Genomic DNA, 18503 nt, shown 5'->3' with positions numbered 1-18503 from the left:
AAAGCACATGATTTGTGCAGGTTAAAGGTCAGCCTCGTATAGGAAACAATGCCTACACGTGGTACGAACGTGCTTAGGTCGTACGGCAAGGTCATTATGCCTTATAAGGAAGAAACGTAAAAGCAAATGGGAGTAATAGTTACTGAAGGGAACTCCAGGAGAAAGGTTGTTGTAAAAAAGCCACTCCCTGGCGTGGGCCAATGGAGTGGCGGGAAGTAACTCATGAATATGTCACAAAGTTAAGCAACCGGATAGTCGAGATGGGCAAATAATGCTATAAATAAAGGCAAAACGTATCTTCATTGTCTTTGCCCTATACAATAAAGATATAACAAAGGAGAAAGAACTTTACAACAAAACCAATACGATGTTGTTTTCATCATGTCATTCAGAAGTGGGTCAAGATGCAACTATTTATCCTGACACTGCTTATAGAATAAATAATTACCTTGGAAATGTTTGGCCAGCCCTGTCCTTCCCTGCGTATATAACAAAGCAGGGCAGGTCAAGCAGTTCTTCTAGGCATCCTGGGAACCAGCTGTCAGCGTTGTTTTGGCCTTGAACAAATCAAGATAAATAACTTAATAAGAAAACACCTTTTAATAAGAGAAGGGAATTGGCAACACTTCAACACTTCAAAGACTGGGTTTGTCTATCAGGAGTGGCATTTTGGTTATCATTAAAGATTCAAGAAGCTTTAAAAACCAACAACTGTTTCCAAAGCCCTTGATTCAACACATCCAGTGTATGCTGTTAAAAGGAAATTTGCTAAGTTCTAATAAAGGCGAAGTCGATGTCGCTTCCGATTTGCTCTCTGCTTTGTTTCATTAGCAGTAAAATGTTTTTGGCAATAAAATCATGTAGATTAAATCACGCATTTCATTTTCATTTCATTTTATCATATTTATACACAGAAACCCTATCAGCTACTAAGTTAAAAAAAGAAAAAGTAAAGATTAATTTATATATGATGCTGGTCTTCCTAGGGATCGTGCTTCGGGAAAGGCTATGGCAATCCTTCAACATGGCTACGTTTGTTATGAAAATTACTTACAACGAAATGTCTCAAGCATTATTGCTTTTTAATTCGTGTTTATATTATCCCCCACCAAAGTATCGCCAAAGAATACGTTACCTTGAAATCCACAATGTATACACTCTTTTTTTATAAGAACCAGTAAATCTAAGTTCAGACTGATTGACCTTAATTTGTTCTTAATCTAATAAGGTATGAGCATTACCATTGCTAGCTTTATCGCTACAGGGAGGTGTTCAGGCCTCATTTGCCAACAAAGTGAGTGAGACAGCCTTAATTTGCTGATAAATTTGAATATTCACCGAAAAAGCACCCACACATGGCTATATAAAATCTTCGATTTTTAAAAACGTTGTTCAAAATTGCATTTTGCAGAAGCTCACCCTCAGCTTGTTCTTAATTTGTTTTTAACTTTTGAAAAATTTTGAGGCTCGTGTTCTTATAAATTGTTTTTATAAAAAAGAGTGTAATGTACCTTGGCTGGGGGCCTACATGACAGTGGAACAATACCCGAATACAACTAAACGACAAACAAATGACGTCATACCACTTAAACGCCTCCAAGCCCTCATTCTCTCTAGAAAATGATGATCCAGTTCGAAATTGCTCTGCCCATCATCGTATATCACATCAAAGCGATACTGAAATCCAACTCTGTGCGAAGAAACGGTTTGTTTGGAAGTCAAGCAAACAGAATTTTCAACTAAATTGAATTAAACAGAAAATTATACGTAAAAAGTAAAAACAGTGAGTTGGCAAATATGTTACTTAACTACTTTATAAGGAAAAGCCGAAAAACCATCTCATTTCACATGAAGTTTTCAATTAGAAGTTATGTTATGTCCTGCTAGGTCACGTCATGTTACGTCTGACAACATCGCGTTGAGATGTGCAGCAAAAGAGGGTTTTAAGACAAGGCATCATACAACAAAAGTGCAACAAGCAAACAAAATAAAAACGACAATCACTTGTCTCTGGTTTGTTTGATCAAATTGTAACAGTATTTGGCCACGTCCGTGTTCGGTACTCTGATCAGCAACATGTATCCGGATCCGTCCCTCTTCTTGAGCGGAGCTTCAACGATGTCTCTGGTCATTTGAATGGCAGACAGCACACAGTACTGTTCAGCTGGTTTGATTCCGGCTGCGACCATTAGAGCAGCTCGGTACAGGCGGGTCAGCAGAAAACCGTGTACCACATTGTACGGAATATCATTATACCTGCATTTATATATAATTGTCTTTAGTATGTGCAAAAATGGTCTAACTCCTTATGATAAGCTAGTTAGGTACTAAAGAAAAGAAGGTATGAGGAAATACGTTCAAAATCTACTTGTTGTGCCGGGGAAAACTCACTTGGAACGAAATCTAATGGTGTTCCGCTCATCATCGGTCTAACTGAAACCCGGTCTCAATATAACTGCGGAAATAATAACGAATGGCATGGTTGTCAAAGCTTCCACGTGTATGCAATTCTTATGAAGAGCAAGCCTCTGAATGCAGTTTAAGGGTTCATTAGTCCTTGCTAGAAATAAAATTAATGACAAGTTTACATCTAAAAACTGATGCACGCAGCTGTTTGCAACAACGGTTTGCAATCCGCCGTTTGCAGCTATAGAATGTAAATATACAGACGTAGAACTGAGACTGGAAGTGTATTTTTCCAATAGAAGAAGTCCCTTCGGGGGCAGGCCACTTCGACTATCTCAAACATCCATCTCCGACAAAAAGGTTGATCACACTAGTAAGCTAGCAAACACCCGGCGGGTTCACTTTCATATGACCCTATACACCACATGAGTTCCAAAAATCTCTGAGAAAGGGTCATAAATTTGACACACAACTGGGACATAGATTTCCAAAAAAGGGTGTTTCTCAAAAACATATTCAGAGATTTTGGAAAAAAGGGTCAAAAATCTTGAGTAAAATCTACATTTTACTTTTTATCAAATTAATTGCCAAGGTTGATGGGGCTGATTCAATTTAACATTTTTTGTGTCAGAGAAAAGGGTTGTAACATTCCCAAATTTTCAGAGATAGGGGTGTGTTGCGATGCCGGTTATGTCAGAGATAAGGGGGTAGAAATCCATTTTTGAAACTCACATGGTATATATATTCTTATAGAAGTGAACCCGTCGGGAGCAAACCAGAATGAAGCCAAGTTATTTACCTATTTGCTCTTGGAACGCAAAGGTCAAATGTTTCTTCATGCCTTATCAATGGATACTGTTGACACCACTTGGCAGAATCGGCGTACTCCTTGATCCCAAAGTAAATCATTTCCTGGTCGTTTACTTTAATGTATTTGTTTTCAATCACACTAGGTTTGTTTCCTACAAGCAAAAAAACAAACTGAAAGACTTTGATTATCAATGAGTTTGCGATAAATGCTTCAAGAACTTTCTGACGACTCATGAAAATGTTTCTACTTGATTCTATAATCAACGGCTAGCCCCAATACTTTCATCACATCACAAGTGTCAATTGTAAGTTGGTTCATACTTGTCTATTATAAGATGGAACTTATGTAAGATGTGTCTTAAGGTTACGGTGAACGTTTTTGACACAATATTTGGTTTTCTCTCCCTAAAAGCAAAACTATTAATGAAATCAGATTAAACGTTTCATCGTTCGATGCACAAGAAGATTGTGTTTCCAACCCTATAAGAATAATTGGCAAATATTGTAAAATGATACTTTCCAGTCAAATTTATTGCTTAAATGAGTGTACCCTTTGCGTTTGAGGTATCAAATCTGACTTATATCAGCAGAAAGCGCAGCTACCAAAGTGTGTCTCAGAATTTTCAAATTCCTCCTCCCCTTGAAACTATACCCTGTCAAAAATTGGCAAACAACTTTTCTCCCCTCTCATAGCTTCGTTGAAAAAAAATTACCGGCCGGTTGATTAAAAAAAGTTATTAAAGATAATTTATATCCGAACCTATTTAGTCGCAGTAGAAAGAAAACACGTAGTCTTTAAAAAGGTTACAAAAGAGTTGCGTATGCAAGCGTGATAGTTACTTCAAGTTGTTTTTGCACGCGAAGTTGTGTCAGTATGGAATCCCTTCCCATCCCTCCCCTGAGGTCTTTAGAGTAGCTGTACTGTAGAGGCGATTTTTCATTCTACTTTATATAGAGAAGCTTATGATTTAGCTAGAAATGATAGACTTAGCGATCCCTTGCTAGGTTTGACGATATTTTTCGCACTCCTTGTACCTTATCCGTTTTATCTTAATCGATTTATTACATGTTTGCCATGCACACGCTTATTCGCAAAGTGCTAAAGTGATTAGTACTACTGTTATGAAAGACTCTTACAAGTAAATGTAATCAACTTCTAAATAAATGTTGTTATTATCGGTTGAATGAAATGAATTAGAAATTAAGAAGTCGCTATTAAAGAGCCCTTTAATCTAGGGAATTATACTGCCAGTTTTGTCTTGCTACTTTCCCTTTTTAATATGCACAATAAGTCTTGCTGGGTTCTGATCAACAACAGCTTCATAACAAATCCTATATCCCGCAGATATATCATTTGATACAATGATTATCAATGAAAACTTTTTCAAAAATTCAGGAAGAAAATCTCCATGCAAACAAACCTGCAATATTTCGGGCATCGGTCCAATAAACTTCGTTATCCGGGTCAATAAACGATTGCCTTGACTGAAATATGTACGGAACTGCAGTGACAAACAACGGTATGACGTTGATCGATTCAAACACTTCCTTTAGACTCGGCAACACGTCCGGCATTCCCTGTGGTAAGCAGTAGCTTTGAGATTGGTCGAACACCAGCATAAACAGTGTGTGACTTTGCCGCATCACTTTCTTTACAAATGCTTCCCACTTCTTCAAACTTGCTTGCCAATCCGAGTAGGTGAGGACATACTTTTCTCCTACTTCATGATCATCCGAAGCTTCTTCATTTTCTAGCCCAAGGTCAAGAAGAATACCTGATTCACAAAGGCGTTTGATGGTTTGGTGATAAAGTGACATGTTGTGTGGCACAACTATCAGCAGCTCGACGCGCGCGAATGAAGGCAGCTCAAGGATGTCAGTGTTATCTGCGATGTTACAAAGTTGAGACAGCAGTTGCTCAGCCATTGCAGCTTGGTTAGCAAAGATGAATTTCGTGTTAACAGCACGAAAATCTCCTTTGGTTGGCGTGGAGACCCGGGCATTGTCTGCAGAAACCCGCACTTGTGCGTAGGCATAATAGGGTGCAAAGCACTGGCTTCCTAAGTTTTTACTGAAAGCTTTTAGGTGCATATTGAGAGCATCCTCTGTTTGTTTGAACTGAAGAACAAGCTTTTTAAGATCCTCATCGAAAGGCGAGTTCACAATGCCTTGAAGCCCTAGTGCTTCAGCCAAGAGCTTGGCATGCGTAATGCCAGTAACAAGAACACAGAATTCAACACTGCCCTGACTAGGTGTCGATAATATCATGAGGAAGTTCGGAATTGAAATCTTTCTAGCTTTGCCTGATTTGCTTTGCACAAAAGTATCATGAACCCATCGTAAAGCCTTAAATATCCCATTTTGTAACGAATACGTGGAATTTATGACTTTAACTCTGCCTTTAGAGGAGCTCGCCAAGAGATTTGCCATAACATTTAATTGGGAAGTAGCCACCGAGGCGAATTGAGTCAGGGACGTTTGCTGCCGAGACGGCATCATTTCCATTCTCGCTCGCTGTAACAGCGCTTCGATTTCCTCGCGGCATATGTTATTGTATTCATCAAGGCCAGATAGATACTGTATCAATATTAAAACAGACGCTGCAACAGGCAACTTCAGCAATCCACACGTGTCAGATTGTTGATATAATGCGCTACTGGTTGTGGCTTGAAACTGAAGAGTGTGTGGCCTACTTCCTGGCTGAAACATAATCGAAGAGTTCGTCAAGTTGTTCACCGAGGTGGATGTTGATGTTGACGTTGAGGCAGAGCTCATGCTTATTAATGTGCTTGCTGCGTTTTGCTCTACGCGTGAGTGTATGTTTTCGTCATTTTCAATCCGTTTTGATCCGGTAGCCATGATGGAACCTCGATTGACAAAAGTCGACTCAGTGGAGGCGGGTATGTTTTCAATAGGACTAGTGCTATCAAAACATCCATGCAATAAATCGCTTATTATGATGTCATTGATGTTGTTTGGCAATTTGAAGTTGTTGTTTTGGCACAGAAGTAGGACGGGCCTAACCCCACAAATCGCAGAAATTGGCATTTTGAAGGACAAGAATATATCAGGATCAGGCTTTGGTGAAGTTCCCGGCATCATCGCTGTGAAAATAAAAATAAATGTATTTAAACACAGTTCACCATCCTGATGTACAGTGGCCCACAGGTGCACACCGAATTCAAATTTGTGACAAAAAATTCAAATTGCTCCCACCAAATTCAGATTGCTCACATCAAATTCGGATTGCTTACACCAAATTCAAGTTGCTTACACCAAATTCAAGTTGCCCAACCAAATTCAAATTCATAACACCAAATTCAAATTCACATCTCGTTGCTGGAGCGAGTCAGTGTGCCAAGGAGGGTATGTGAGGAATAAATGACGAATCAATAAGCACATTTTTGACCCAAGCAAGTGACATAGACGACACAAAGCCGGTTTATCAAAACACAGGAAATATAAGTTAGTTGAATTACCCACATCTCAATGGAAAAATGCAGTTGAAAATCAATCCCACCGTGAATGTTTAAGAATACTAAGGCACTTTGTATTGTAACTATGTTAGCACTTTTCTGGGCAATTAAAGCGGTTTTAAAAAGGTTCGGACCAACTCTTAGCGATAATCCGGCAATAATGTCTTCAAGACATTCGTGATGCACATAAAGTTTATAAGCGAAGCACATTTATATTGGGTATTTAATCCTTCTTGGAGTAAACTAAAGGTGATTGTAACAGTTTGTTTTCATTTGTTTTCGCTGGCTCTTTCTTACGACGGTTGATCGCACACATTCAAGAAAATTTGATCAAAAGACAAAAATAATATCTAGAAGCTTGATCAAGCGCCTATAAACAAGCTTCTAACATTTTCTCATTTCAGGGCCTGGTTCTATCTAAATCTTGCATGAATCAGCCAGATATTTAAAAAAATTGCTGTTATCGTGAATATATTTTACAAAGGGTCTTTCGTCCCTATGTATGTGATTGTTGTTTGCAATAAAAATGACCACGTTTCTACTATGGCGCTAAATAGAAACGTCACCAAGAAGGCACTCGAGAGGATTTTGCCAGTGTTTTCCGTCTCTAGTACTTCGGAGAGAGAGGCCCTATCAAACAGTCTAGCTTCCTTCGTTTCAGAGCAATATCGAAATGTGGTTCTTAGCCAAAACCTATTTTTAATGTTTATCTCAAACAATTTAAATCAACTTCATTGTACCTTAGGTAGATGGAAAATTTAATATATACAATATTTTCAGCACACCCCAGAACTTGTCATGGGCCCCCCTCTAAAAAGTGTGAGAAATTATTGGACATTGTGGCTCATAAACTTGCCCCCTTCGCGACCTATGTATTCCTTAGATAAAACCCCAAGAACTGCTGGGCATGCTTTTGGTTACCAATTACGTGTATGTTAATATCTGGAACAGTTCAGAATATGAGTCTCCAAGGCCACGTCAACGGCCTAAGTTTGCACAGAATATGATACTCGTGATAACAGCATCATTTAAAAAAAACTGGCTGAATCGTGCATAAACTACATTGCTACAAGTTCCTTTTGGTAACAATTATCTCTTGGAAGGTGCTATATGTCATTAACTTCCTTGGCACACCAACTTCCTTGGCTCTACCTTCTGTGGCACAGTGTGCACCCAACCTGGCTGCAACAACAAGGCTTGAATTTGAATTTGGTGTTGTGAACATAAATTTGGTGTCACAAATTTAAATTTAGATTGAGCAAGTTGAATTTGGTGCAAGCAATTTGAATTATGTATCACAAATTTGAATTTGGTGTGCATTTGTGGGGCACCATACTGATGCATATTACCCGTTTCCAAGTTGGGCAACATTTCAACCTAGATTTGATAGGAGTGAATATCGACAATGTCATTATAAATGTAATCAAAGAGTACAAACCTTGAGCCTGTGTTGCATTGGTGGGATTCAGCACCGTTGCATTGGGATCTGATGATATGTCGACATTTAGGTCCAGGGCCACTCGAGGCTTCTTGGCCATGGGGTATGATGTTGCTTGGAGCAAGACCTGGTCTGACGTCAGCAGCATAGACATCTTGGCATCTTAACAGAAACGACAATACATGTGCAACAAGGATTTTATAACTTGCCTCTCCGTCTTACTTTGATACCAGATACAAATTTGTATTTAAATCAAAATAAAAACTTGCATAAAGTGGTTGTTAGTCCCTTAAGGTAGCAATTTGAAAACCTTACTGAAATGCAAATGATTGCAACTCATACAGAGATACTGATGTGTCACTTAAAAATATCTGAGCACAAAATTCTAGGAGCACATTTGCTTTGTTTTCATGATTCAAACTCCAGGTAGACCAAAGGTAAAATGTTGAGAGCTGGCGAAATAAAGCAGGATCGGGAAAACAGCACAGAACTCAATGCTTACCTTTTCCTGAATACATTGTATATGGTGGTAGAAGCTCTGGAGTTCTCCCAACAGTTGTTATGCTGTTGTATAGGGGTAAGTTTCTCTTTCGTGTTTCTTGAAAATAAATTAACACATATTGAGAAATTTGCAATATCAAAAATAATTAGTAGTATTAATATATTAAAGTATCAAGATAGCATTTACCAACATTATGTCAAATATGATGTTTGACACAACACTGTGCCACAAATGGCAAACATTTTACACTTTGGCTGAATATGCAAATGATTTCTTTGGTTCAGTTCAGGAGGAGGTAAACACAAATTTTCCGTTTAATATAAAGTGTGAATGTCAGCGTGAATTTGCCAGTCCTAGATCCAGATTTTCTTTAAAGAAAAAATGACAGCTATGGTCGCATCAAAGCTAACTGCATGAATTTCCCTCTGAAATTGTTTGAGTTGGTTGAATTTGTGCACTTCAGAATCTAGAGTACTTTGCTCTTACAATTTTATTTTCATCTATCAAAGAAAGTAACACACAACCATAGCGGCTCACCAAACAAAGAGTTATGTTTTCACCTCATAAGATAAACTTTGTTTTTTGGAGTCTGGGGCTCAGGCTACCTAAAACAAGCTTCTTTGCATCTCATTGAAAACCCTTTCTGCATAGGGAAAAGGCCCCTCTTACTGAAAACTGGCCCTAACTAGCCCCCCCAGACTTTTAAGACTAGATTCACCACTGGCTGTCCAGCGTCTGGAGTGGAAGTGACATTAAAGATGACCAATTGTAAAAATGAGCAAAGAGCAAAAGGAAATTGAAGAGCATAAAGAAAAACTTTCAGCGACTGTATTGTAACTGTTCAAGCCTGATACTGAACACCAACAGACTGACCGCAAATATTCCTTGCGTTTGAAAGATTTTGTTACACAAAAGCGAATTTCTGAAATCTTGCCAGATGAGTTTACATTATCTGTAACCTAATAGGCTTAGAAGAATAAACTGGATTCTGGCTCAATTAGCAAATGCTTTCTTTATAGTTTATAGATAATATTGTTAGCTTATGAACCTCCATAAGCTACTGTAAACCTTGCCTTTTCTTTCATTAATTTGTGCTCTACAGATGGCAACAGTAAAGGCAAGGTTTAGGCTTGCACAGCCTTCCATGAAGAACTGCCTACATCCTTCCATGGTGAATTTTCCACTCTCTGAATTTCAAGAACTTTTAACCCCATCCAAAGGCATTTAGTAACCCCCTCTTTTGGTTGATTTTTGCTAATTTGCTTCATCTCCTGTTTGCTAGCCAATAATCAGCTTTTGTGGAGTCTATTTGTTTTCAGGTGCTCATTAAATCACTGTCTGTGGTTATATTGAGGTCTGCTCTGTCTGTTTTCCTGTGCTGCAATGTTAACTTAATGGAAAATGGTGATTAAAATAAAAACCCAGATAAAGGAACAATAGAAAATTAAAAGAACTTTGGCATACCAGTCCCTTTCCACGGTATAAGTGCTCCCTTCGTCCATTTCCCATCTTTGTCTTTCAAAATATAATATTTCAGATGCTTCTGTTTCTTAGGCTGTGTTGCAAGTTTCAGGTTGATGTGAGTTGAGAATTCAGTGAAATACCGGAACCCTGTAGCACCACAGCCAATACAGTTACCACTGAAACCCAACATGGCTACGGAATTTCCTTCACTTGGCAAATAGCGTCTGTCAACAGCAGCAACTAACGTCATGCCTATTAACATGGGAGATTTTGCCCCAACAAGAACAAAACCATCTGGTAACTTTAGATTTTCTAAGTGATCTGCCAAATAAGTCAGTCGCACCTCTCCTCCAGCCTGACACTTTCCTGAAAAATTCAAAAAAGATGAAATTTAAAAATTTAATGTTTTAAAGAAGTGTGAAAAGTTACATAAAATAAAAATACTCTGAAGAGTGTTAGACGAAAAAGCTTTTTGTGAAATGTTTGCTTTTTTCAGAGCCATTTTTAAGTTCTGTACTGCCCAAGATTGTTCAAAAATAAAAATCTAAAAACCAGCAGATTGAAATCAAGATTAGATAAATAATTTTGATGACTTTAAAGACTACCAATCAAGTTGCAAATACTTTTACTCTATGAATAAAAATTACCTGGCTCATTACAAAGAGGCTGCTCTTGCGATGATGGAGATATTCTTGATGATGATGTTGATGTGGTTTTTGTTTCTGTGTCCTCTGGGCCAAGATTACTGTTTTCATCTTCAATCAGAGGAGGGCTATGGGCTGGGCCACTTGGATGATATCTTGGAATGCTGATAAATGGTGAGTACTGAGAAAGTGCATAGATAACACCTGAACCACCGTATTGTACTGCATCACCTCCTAAACAAGATATCAAGGTGAAAACAGCTGGCAAAGAAAGGGAACATATACATAAGTTGTTTCTTGAGTAGCAAATCCGTTGTGAACCTAACATGCATATTTTTTATTATTAAGTATCTCGACTGGGACAAGTCCACATAGAAATTTTCTAAATATAAAAAACAGCATCTGATGTTTTAACCTCGTCATACAAGTGGAAGGAAACAAGGCAAGGAAGACAATCCAGCTCAATTGAAATCTAATTTGTAAGCACATAAATTTAAAAACTAAGCCCAATATGCCAGGTCAAAATAGAAGTTATAAAAACTATTACCATATCATCTCCTGTATTCCTGCAGCAGGTTTATTTATTAAACCTCATAATTTGATGCAGGATTATTAGAGAGGCGGGATTATCAGAGAAGCGGATTAATTTTTCAACATGCTTTTAAAAAGCGGGCTTGAATATCAAACAAGCTCTTTTGTGTTTTCGCATGGAAACTTCGCAAGTAAACTGCAAAGAACGCAGAGGAAAGTTGGTTGGAAAAAATGACACTGATTGGCTAAAACTATTCACCTTGGCTGTCATCAAATAAGAATGTCCACAAATCATTCAAAACTCTAAGCGCATTTGCAATCCATTGATTTTTGTTAAATCAAACCCCGCATGCAGGGTTGTTGGAGAGGCTGGATTAATTTTTCAAAGTAGAGAAAAAAGGTAGGTGTATTAGAGAGGCAGGAATAGTAGAGAGGGTGTGAATACAACAGAGAATGTGGTACTTCATTTCTAATTTTTGGTTTTCCAAATTGGACTCCATTTATATTTGATTAATCCTTGCCATTATGTGTTGTACCTACCTGTCATTCATAATTTACATTGTCGTTAACATTTATATCATTTTGTGGAAGACCTTTATTTGCTTATCCAGCCTGTCTTATTGATTTACTGGCATCATCATTTACCAACACTTTTTAGCAATCATTTCATTGCAACAAGAAATATAAATTACTAGTAACCTCCCATGCCTCTTTATATTAAATTGTATGTTTCAACTCAAGAAATAAATTTCACTGGCATGCTATACTTCTAAAAGACAGGCAGTCAGACAGGTGCTTTTGAAAATTCAAACATAGACAAACCAACAGAGCACATACCATCCAAGATCGGCAGTTGTTGTGCACCCCCAGCAGGTATGACTGCTACAGCAGAATTGGTACCAACTGGGACAGCTGGAACTGCACTCATTGTTGGGAGAAACTTGCTAAGTACAGCAGCACTGGCATTGTTCACCAAAAGTGGCAACTGGTTTTGAGAGACTACAGTGGATGTTACAGTTGATGTTATAACGAACTGCTGGATTGGTAAATTTGTTTTAATTTCATCCCCCATCGTCTGATACCATAATTGTGGATAAAATCTGACTGACTTTTGTTATCTTGAACACTGAAAAGCAACCATTGATGTCAGTGGCAATAGACAGTGCAAATTTATCACTATACACAAGAGCCTTTTCATTCAATTTCTTACACTAAATTTGTTGTCTGCCTGTAAAGTGTGACTTGAAGTTTTATCTTTCCAGTATCAAGAATGACTTTCTCTTTAATCTGCAACAGCTTGAATGAAAAACACCTCTTTAATTGAAGGCTTCTTGATGCTACAAAGTTTAGAACTTAATATTTGACTATGTGATTAATGACCCCCACCCCCTGCCTCCATAGTTAGCATTTTAAAAATAAGCCCTGCCATTTTACATGATTTTCTTGATAAGAACACTTGGCTCCAGTTTAATCCTGGTGTTGAAGATTGTTTTTTCACAAAATTTCAGCGTCATGTTTCCTTTTTGTTATTATTTTTGTAATGGAGCTCCCTGTGGATAGTATTGTCATTACATAACTTATGCTTGATAAAGTAATTAATGTTATTTGCTTATTGCTTCTATCTTTCTGCACCTTTCTTTCATTTTTCAATTTTTCCTGGTATCTTATTGCTTGAGTTTTGTTGAATTTCAGCCTGCCTTGTTTCTTATGTTGTTCTTATTTCTTGGGCAAATTTTAGCCTGATGTTTCTTACAAGACTTGTCCTTATAAAAAATTCAGCTCAATAACCGGCTGTGTAGTGAACAAAACTGGCAAATGGCGAAAGTGGTAGTGATTTACAAAACGTGTAATCTGGAAAATCTAATGCAAATGAGTCTTACTACCCTAACTAATTCTTTAGTCCACTCTGCACACTCAAAAAATCTAGCCAGTCTCGCAAGTCTAAGCTTAACACAATTTAAGTTGGAAGACGAAACTGCGACCTGAAATTATACACGTACAGCAAACAAAGAATCCACAGAATCTCATTAGCAATCTTTAGTCAGCATTTTTGACAGCATTCAGGCCGTTAATCTTCCGCCGACCCTGCAGAAAGGCACCTTCTTCCGAAATACGTTATTAGGGTCTCAGTTTTAACTTTCACAATAGTTGCCGAGCTCGCATTTTGGACTGGCTCCATAACTTAATTTAAGAAAAGAACTAACATCCGCATGGTAACACGATAAATGGTTGGGCAAACAAAATATTTCTACATACATTACTCTTGAGAGGTCGTTCCCCATACTAGCCTTCTTTGGTGTTTGGTTGAACATTGAAAAGGCAGACTAGGTTATGCCTGAAGGATTAGCGGACATCATAATAATCGTGCCATAAAAATTCCCAGATCACAACAATCATATAGAAAGAAGAGGGTTGCAGGGTAAACTTGAATTTTCGTTGGTTCTCGTGTAAGTGTTCAGAATACAGGTATTTTGGTGGCCTAAAAAGAGCATACCGCAGACTCGCGACCGATCAACCCGCCTGTTGGAGGGGCTGCCTTGAAAGTTACCAATTCAAATATGAATATTGTAAAAAGTCGCTTCCAATAAAAGTCAGCAACCCTAGCACAGAAAATAGCATTATGATCAGCTATTAAATTATTCTTGAAAAGTAGTAGCCATAATTCCATTCATGAAGTCCACATGCATTACGCCCTCCTTCAAAAGTTAGCTATAATGTGTGTGTAAGAAAATTATGATTGATGATTAAGACTGACCATAACTATACATCTGTTACACTGGTACAGATACAGACAGTAATATTCTAAAAACTCACCAAACTTTAAAATCTATTTGGACGATGTTATTTGTGACGCAAACCGACTAGCCCTCTTTGAAGAGGACGTCGCAGACCAGACAGCCAGGTTTGACGAGTTTTACTGCGAAGGAAGTGACCTCATGGTAGACCTTTCTGTAGCCAATCAAATCATTAGAAGCGCTGGCAGACCTCAGACCTTTGTGCTATGTCAGCCAATCAAAGTCCATCGCATAATAGGACCATCTGCCATTCACCATGTGACCTCCTGCTAGCCAATGAAGGAAGATTTATAGAGAGGTCTGGGAAGAAAGCGCTTCATTGGCGACTAAACGCCCATCCCAGGAAAATTCCCGGGAAGCTACAGGTTCATAAAATGATGTTAACAATAAAGTCTAGCAAGCTACTTTATACAAATGTTCTAATAATAACTGCTAAAGTTTTTCTTCGAGCAAAACCAAAAAAATTGCAGTCATTTGGTACTTCTTTTGTCACAGGCGTGAGAAAATCACTACAATGCCTCAGTGGCGGCGCCGCGGCGGAGGGAAGGGGGTAGAATTTAAAACCCTTTTCCTTTCATAAAACGCCCTACTGCTAACAGGGAATGTTAATTTTCAAAAAAAGGGAATACCCATCACTACCTTCGGGCTACGTAAAGACTTGAAAAATGATGACGTCAAACGCATATTTTCGATTTTTTTGTAATTTTGAGCAAATCATCTGGAAGTACACCATAAAATTCCCGCAAATGCAAAAATAAATAAGATCTTATACAAATAAGGCAACATGAGAATAGGCTATCTCCACCAAATTCCTGTAATTTGGCCCTGGCTCCTGCGTGGCAACCAAATCTGCGTGGGCCCACTCCAAATTACTTGTTGCATCTGGGTCGTCTATTTTGCATATTTAGCGGAAATGCAACGTGTCTTTTTTGCTCATGCAGTCAAAATTTACGAGTTCAAAGATATTCATCACGTCCAAACTTTTCCACACGATGAACGCTTTCAAGCAGTGGTGGGCTGGCCAACCGGGATACCGGGAAATTTCTCGGTGGGCCCTTGTCAAAATATGACCTTATTATGATCTCTTTAATGGCCCTTAATGAAAATTGCTGTTTCAACTGGCCCAAGCCCGAAGGAATCAATCAAGAATGTTTATAAGAGCCATCTGGTCAAACTGAGAAGTATCAAATCCTGTATCATTGGTACCTGTGGCACTAAATTCCCAATGACACCATGAAAACTCATATTTGCTACGACTGTCGTTTAGTTTCTTTGGCACAGATATCTACTTCAATTTACTCTTCTTCTCCTGATTTCTAAGTATTAACTATCGCTATCTATACGTTTTCTTCATCATCGAGAATATTCGAAAACTTAGTAATGCTTACATAAGTTAGCCAGCATTTGTTCTATTCTAATCATGTTGCATAACATTACGTCACATTCCAAAGTCCCACAATTTTCTACTGAATTCTTAATTCTCAAAACGAGACTGAATTACAGTTCCGGGCTATTTAGGAATTGTCTAGTTTACATACTGCTCGACCTGATAGTCATAAATAAGCATGATTAATTATTTCAAGTAAAGGGTTAGGGTTGGGGTTAGGGTTAGGGTTGTGGTTAGGGTTATGGTAAGGGTTAGGATTAGGGTAAAACTAATTACGTCATCAGATCGAGCAGTATGGAAACTAGACAGCTCCGGTTATTTAGGCCTAATCGATACTCGGATAATAAAATTTGTAAAAGTCAACGATTACTGGAAATTACATGAAGTCGAGGATTAAAATTTATTAAAATCAAGGTGAGTATATCAGCGTTCTCAACATAACAAAGCCCCTCAAGAATGAAATCGAAAAGCTACATATGAAGGCGTAGAAGGTAAAAACGTAACAGAAAACGGAAAGCAGGGCCGGCGAAACCAGGGGGACCGGGGGGCAATGGGAATTAGATTGAAGAAATCGGTCATTGTCTAAGTTTTACAACGAGTAACAGCTTGGCTTAGCAGATAGATCGAGAAACCTAGTCCAGAATAACTTGGTGCTAGCACAAATTGACGGAGTTTCGTTTTTTCCATTGCTTAAACTTGGCACACATGGTCTATTTGTTAACAAAAACTTTCTCAGAAATATAACAAAAAGAGAAAAATCAGCTGTTGAAGGAAAAGAAACAGCTGGAAAGAACATTTTTGAGGATATGAGAAATAAAGTACGGGCGGATTTGTTCTTAAAAAGTATCATCAAGAAAACTTCAGAGTTTGATCGTTTGGATAATCCATTCCTACTAAGAAAGAGAAAATATCGCCGCAATTATAAATTCTACTTAAACTCATTTTGACAAGCCCAGTTTGAAGGTTTTTCAAATTTTTGTTAAAGCGCTTCATTTCCGAAAAAGTTAAGATCAGGTGTTACAAAGCTATATCTTAACTGTACAAAATTGCTTAACTTTTTATTTTTAGTTGATAGTTCTTCTGTTGATCTTTCAACGTTAATGTTTTTTATTTAATTAATCCGTGTTTCATTTATTTTTCTCCCCCATCTTATTTCAGGTAGTTTTAAAATCTAAAAAAGGTTTCATTACGAGCTATATGATAGTGGTTATTCTAAAACTTTGCAAAACTTTTCTATTTCAAGTCAACATCACAATAGACGCGACTATGCGTGACCTTTAGTCAAAATTCACTTTAGATACAAAATAAAAGATGCAACAAAAGGGGAACAAAAGGAAAGGACTCTTATTCTCACATTTTATACTCTGAGGAGTGTCAGACGAAAAAGCTTTTAGCCAATATGATATAAAATGTTTGCTTCTTTCAAAGCCATTTAAAAAGAAAGGAGTAGAAACTACCACCTGGTTACAGCCTCGATCCCAGATAGCGGGTGAGAGTGGGTACCGGGATGTCTTTTGAAAGTTGAAGCAGAAATGGCTTGAATAGGAAAGAAAAACATATGATGGTATATGGAAATAAACAAGTCATAAGCAGAAACCCCCAAAAGAGATTTCGAGGCATTAATTTTGTGTGGCCGTTTCTCATGGGCACCCTACACATTCCTTCATGAAGGAGCATGGTTGAGTTTGTATTATTTTATAAACTTTGTCATCAACATAGGGCACTCATTGCAGCGTTGTTGTGTTATATATTAAGGGCTCTAGATATACTAGATCCATTTTCCGACAATCCCTAGAATGTCTACCGCCAACCGTCTTAAGCTAGACCTCTGAACAATGTTACTTTGTTGTGACCATTGCCGAACGTAATAATGGCTGTTAAAATCTGATTTCTCATCTAACCGAAATGATCTCGATGGTTTTATATACTTTCGAGTTTGGAGATTCAGAATCCAAAAAGGGACAATAAAATTCTGCCTCAGTATCACGTGATTGATGACGTCATCGACAACGGCAAAAAGAGTCATAAATCCGCTATATATTCAGAATAAATTGTACAATTTAGCAATTCTAGGTTTTATGTGAATGCACATTTCAAGAGTTTTTATATGATGTATCATTGATGTATCAGTTTGCTGATGTTTATTTATTTTGTGACGTCATTAGTGGATTTTCCCAAGTTCTGCCGCAACCTTTGTGCTGATTGATAACTAAGTGAGTTGGAATTCACTGCAAATGCGCTAAAACTATGTTGATCTAAATATGCTTGATACTTCTTGGCATTTTTAGACTATGCTTGACGCTAATAAGTCATAATAATCATCATAATGCACTTGTGTGGTGCGATAGCAATGACGAAAAAGCAGTTTATTTTCAAAGCGACTCTACACCTGGTCGTTGCAAGCTTTTTTACAAGCATTGAAACATGATTATCTAGTTAAAATTATTTGAAAGCTAATTTGATTTAAGTGTTGAGCTAAAAGTCTTCTCTTTGCTTCTATACATAATTACATGCGCGTTGGTATTCAAAATTGAAAAGTTCCTAGAGGATTTTGTCTTTAGCAGTATAACTTCTTTATCTTTTACGGACCTCTAAAGTTAGATCCCTTATAAAGTGGCTCCTTATGCCTAAAACTAATGTTTTCCACCCAATTATGAAAACATTCATTAAAGATGCTAAGGAATATCTCTAAATATCTTCTATAGAGCTGTTAAAATCTGAGTAAATCCAAAAATTTCGATTATTGCTTTTTTCGTTGGTCCCTACCCTGTGTCCATAACATTCACAATAAAATGTTTGTTGGTGCCATGAGCCACTGCATACTATATACAGTTGACATCCGCTATCTCGACTGCCCGCTATCTCGAACATTCGCTATTTCGAACCAATTTCTATTTCCCTTGGTTTTGCTATAGGGTTACGTACAGAAAAACCGTTCGCTATCTGGACTGCTCGCTATTTCGAATATTCGCTATGTCGAACCGTTTTCTGTTTCCCCTGGACGAAAAGTGTTCGCTAGCTCGAACTTTTTTGTTTTTGGTTATATGAGA

At 37.8% G+C, this 18503-nt stretch overlaps 1 protein-coding gene across 3 annotated transcripts in view; it reads right to left on the bottom strand.

The window, feature by feature from the left end:
* The window catches only part of LOC135688859 (GREB1-like protein), a 23357-nt gene extending 9116 nt beyond the window's left edge, over nt 1-14241 (bottom strand). Inside the window, exons 1-11 of one of the 3 annotated variants that reach the window (XM_065205894.2) lie at nt 14086-14241; nt 12109-12397; nt 10744-10974; nt 10097-10462; nt 8633-8728; nt 8131-8292; nt 4638-6320; nt 3206-3368; nt 2005-2256; nt 1584-1690; nt 449-557 (exon numbers count right to left, since the gene is read on the bottom strand). In XM_065205894.2, the coding sequence (XP_065061966.2) occupies nt 449-557; nt 1584-1690; nt 2005-2256; nt 3206-3368; nt 4638-6320; nt 8131-8292; nt 8633-8728; nt 10097-10462; nt 10744-10974; nt 12109-12343 (3404 nt within the window). In that variant the 5' untranslated portion in view covers nt 12344-12397; nt 14086-14241. The other 2 variants (XM_065205895.2, XM_065205897.2) reach the window with 2 other exon arrangements.
* Nucleotides 14242-18503: the final 4262 nt, after the last annotated feature.

Source organism: Rhopilema esculentum, chromosome 9 (genome assembly GCF_057945365.1).
Source record: "Rhopilema esculentum isolate cy_ngs chromosome 9, ASM5794536v1, whole genome shotgun sequence".
Taxonomy (NCBI): Eukaryota; Metazoa; Cnidaria; class Scyphozoa; order Rhizostomeae; family Rhizostomatidae; genus Rhopilema; species Rhopilema esculentum.
Note: the sequence above shows the minus strand (reverse complement) of the source record. Positions and strands in the feature narration are given on the sequence as shown.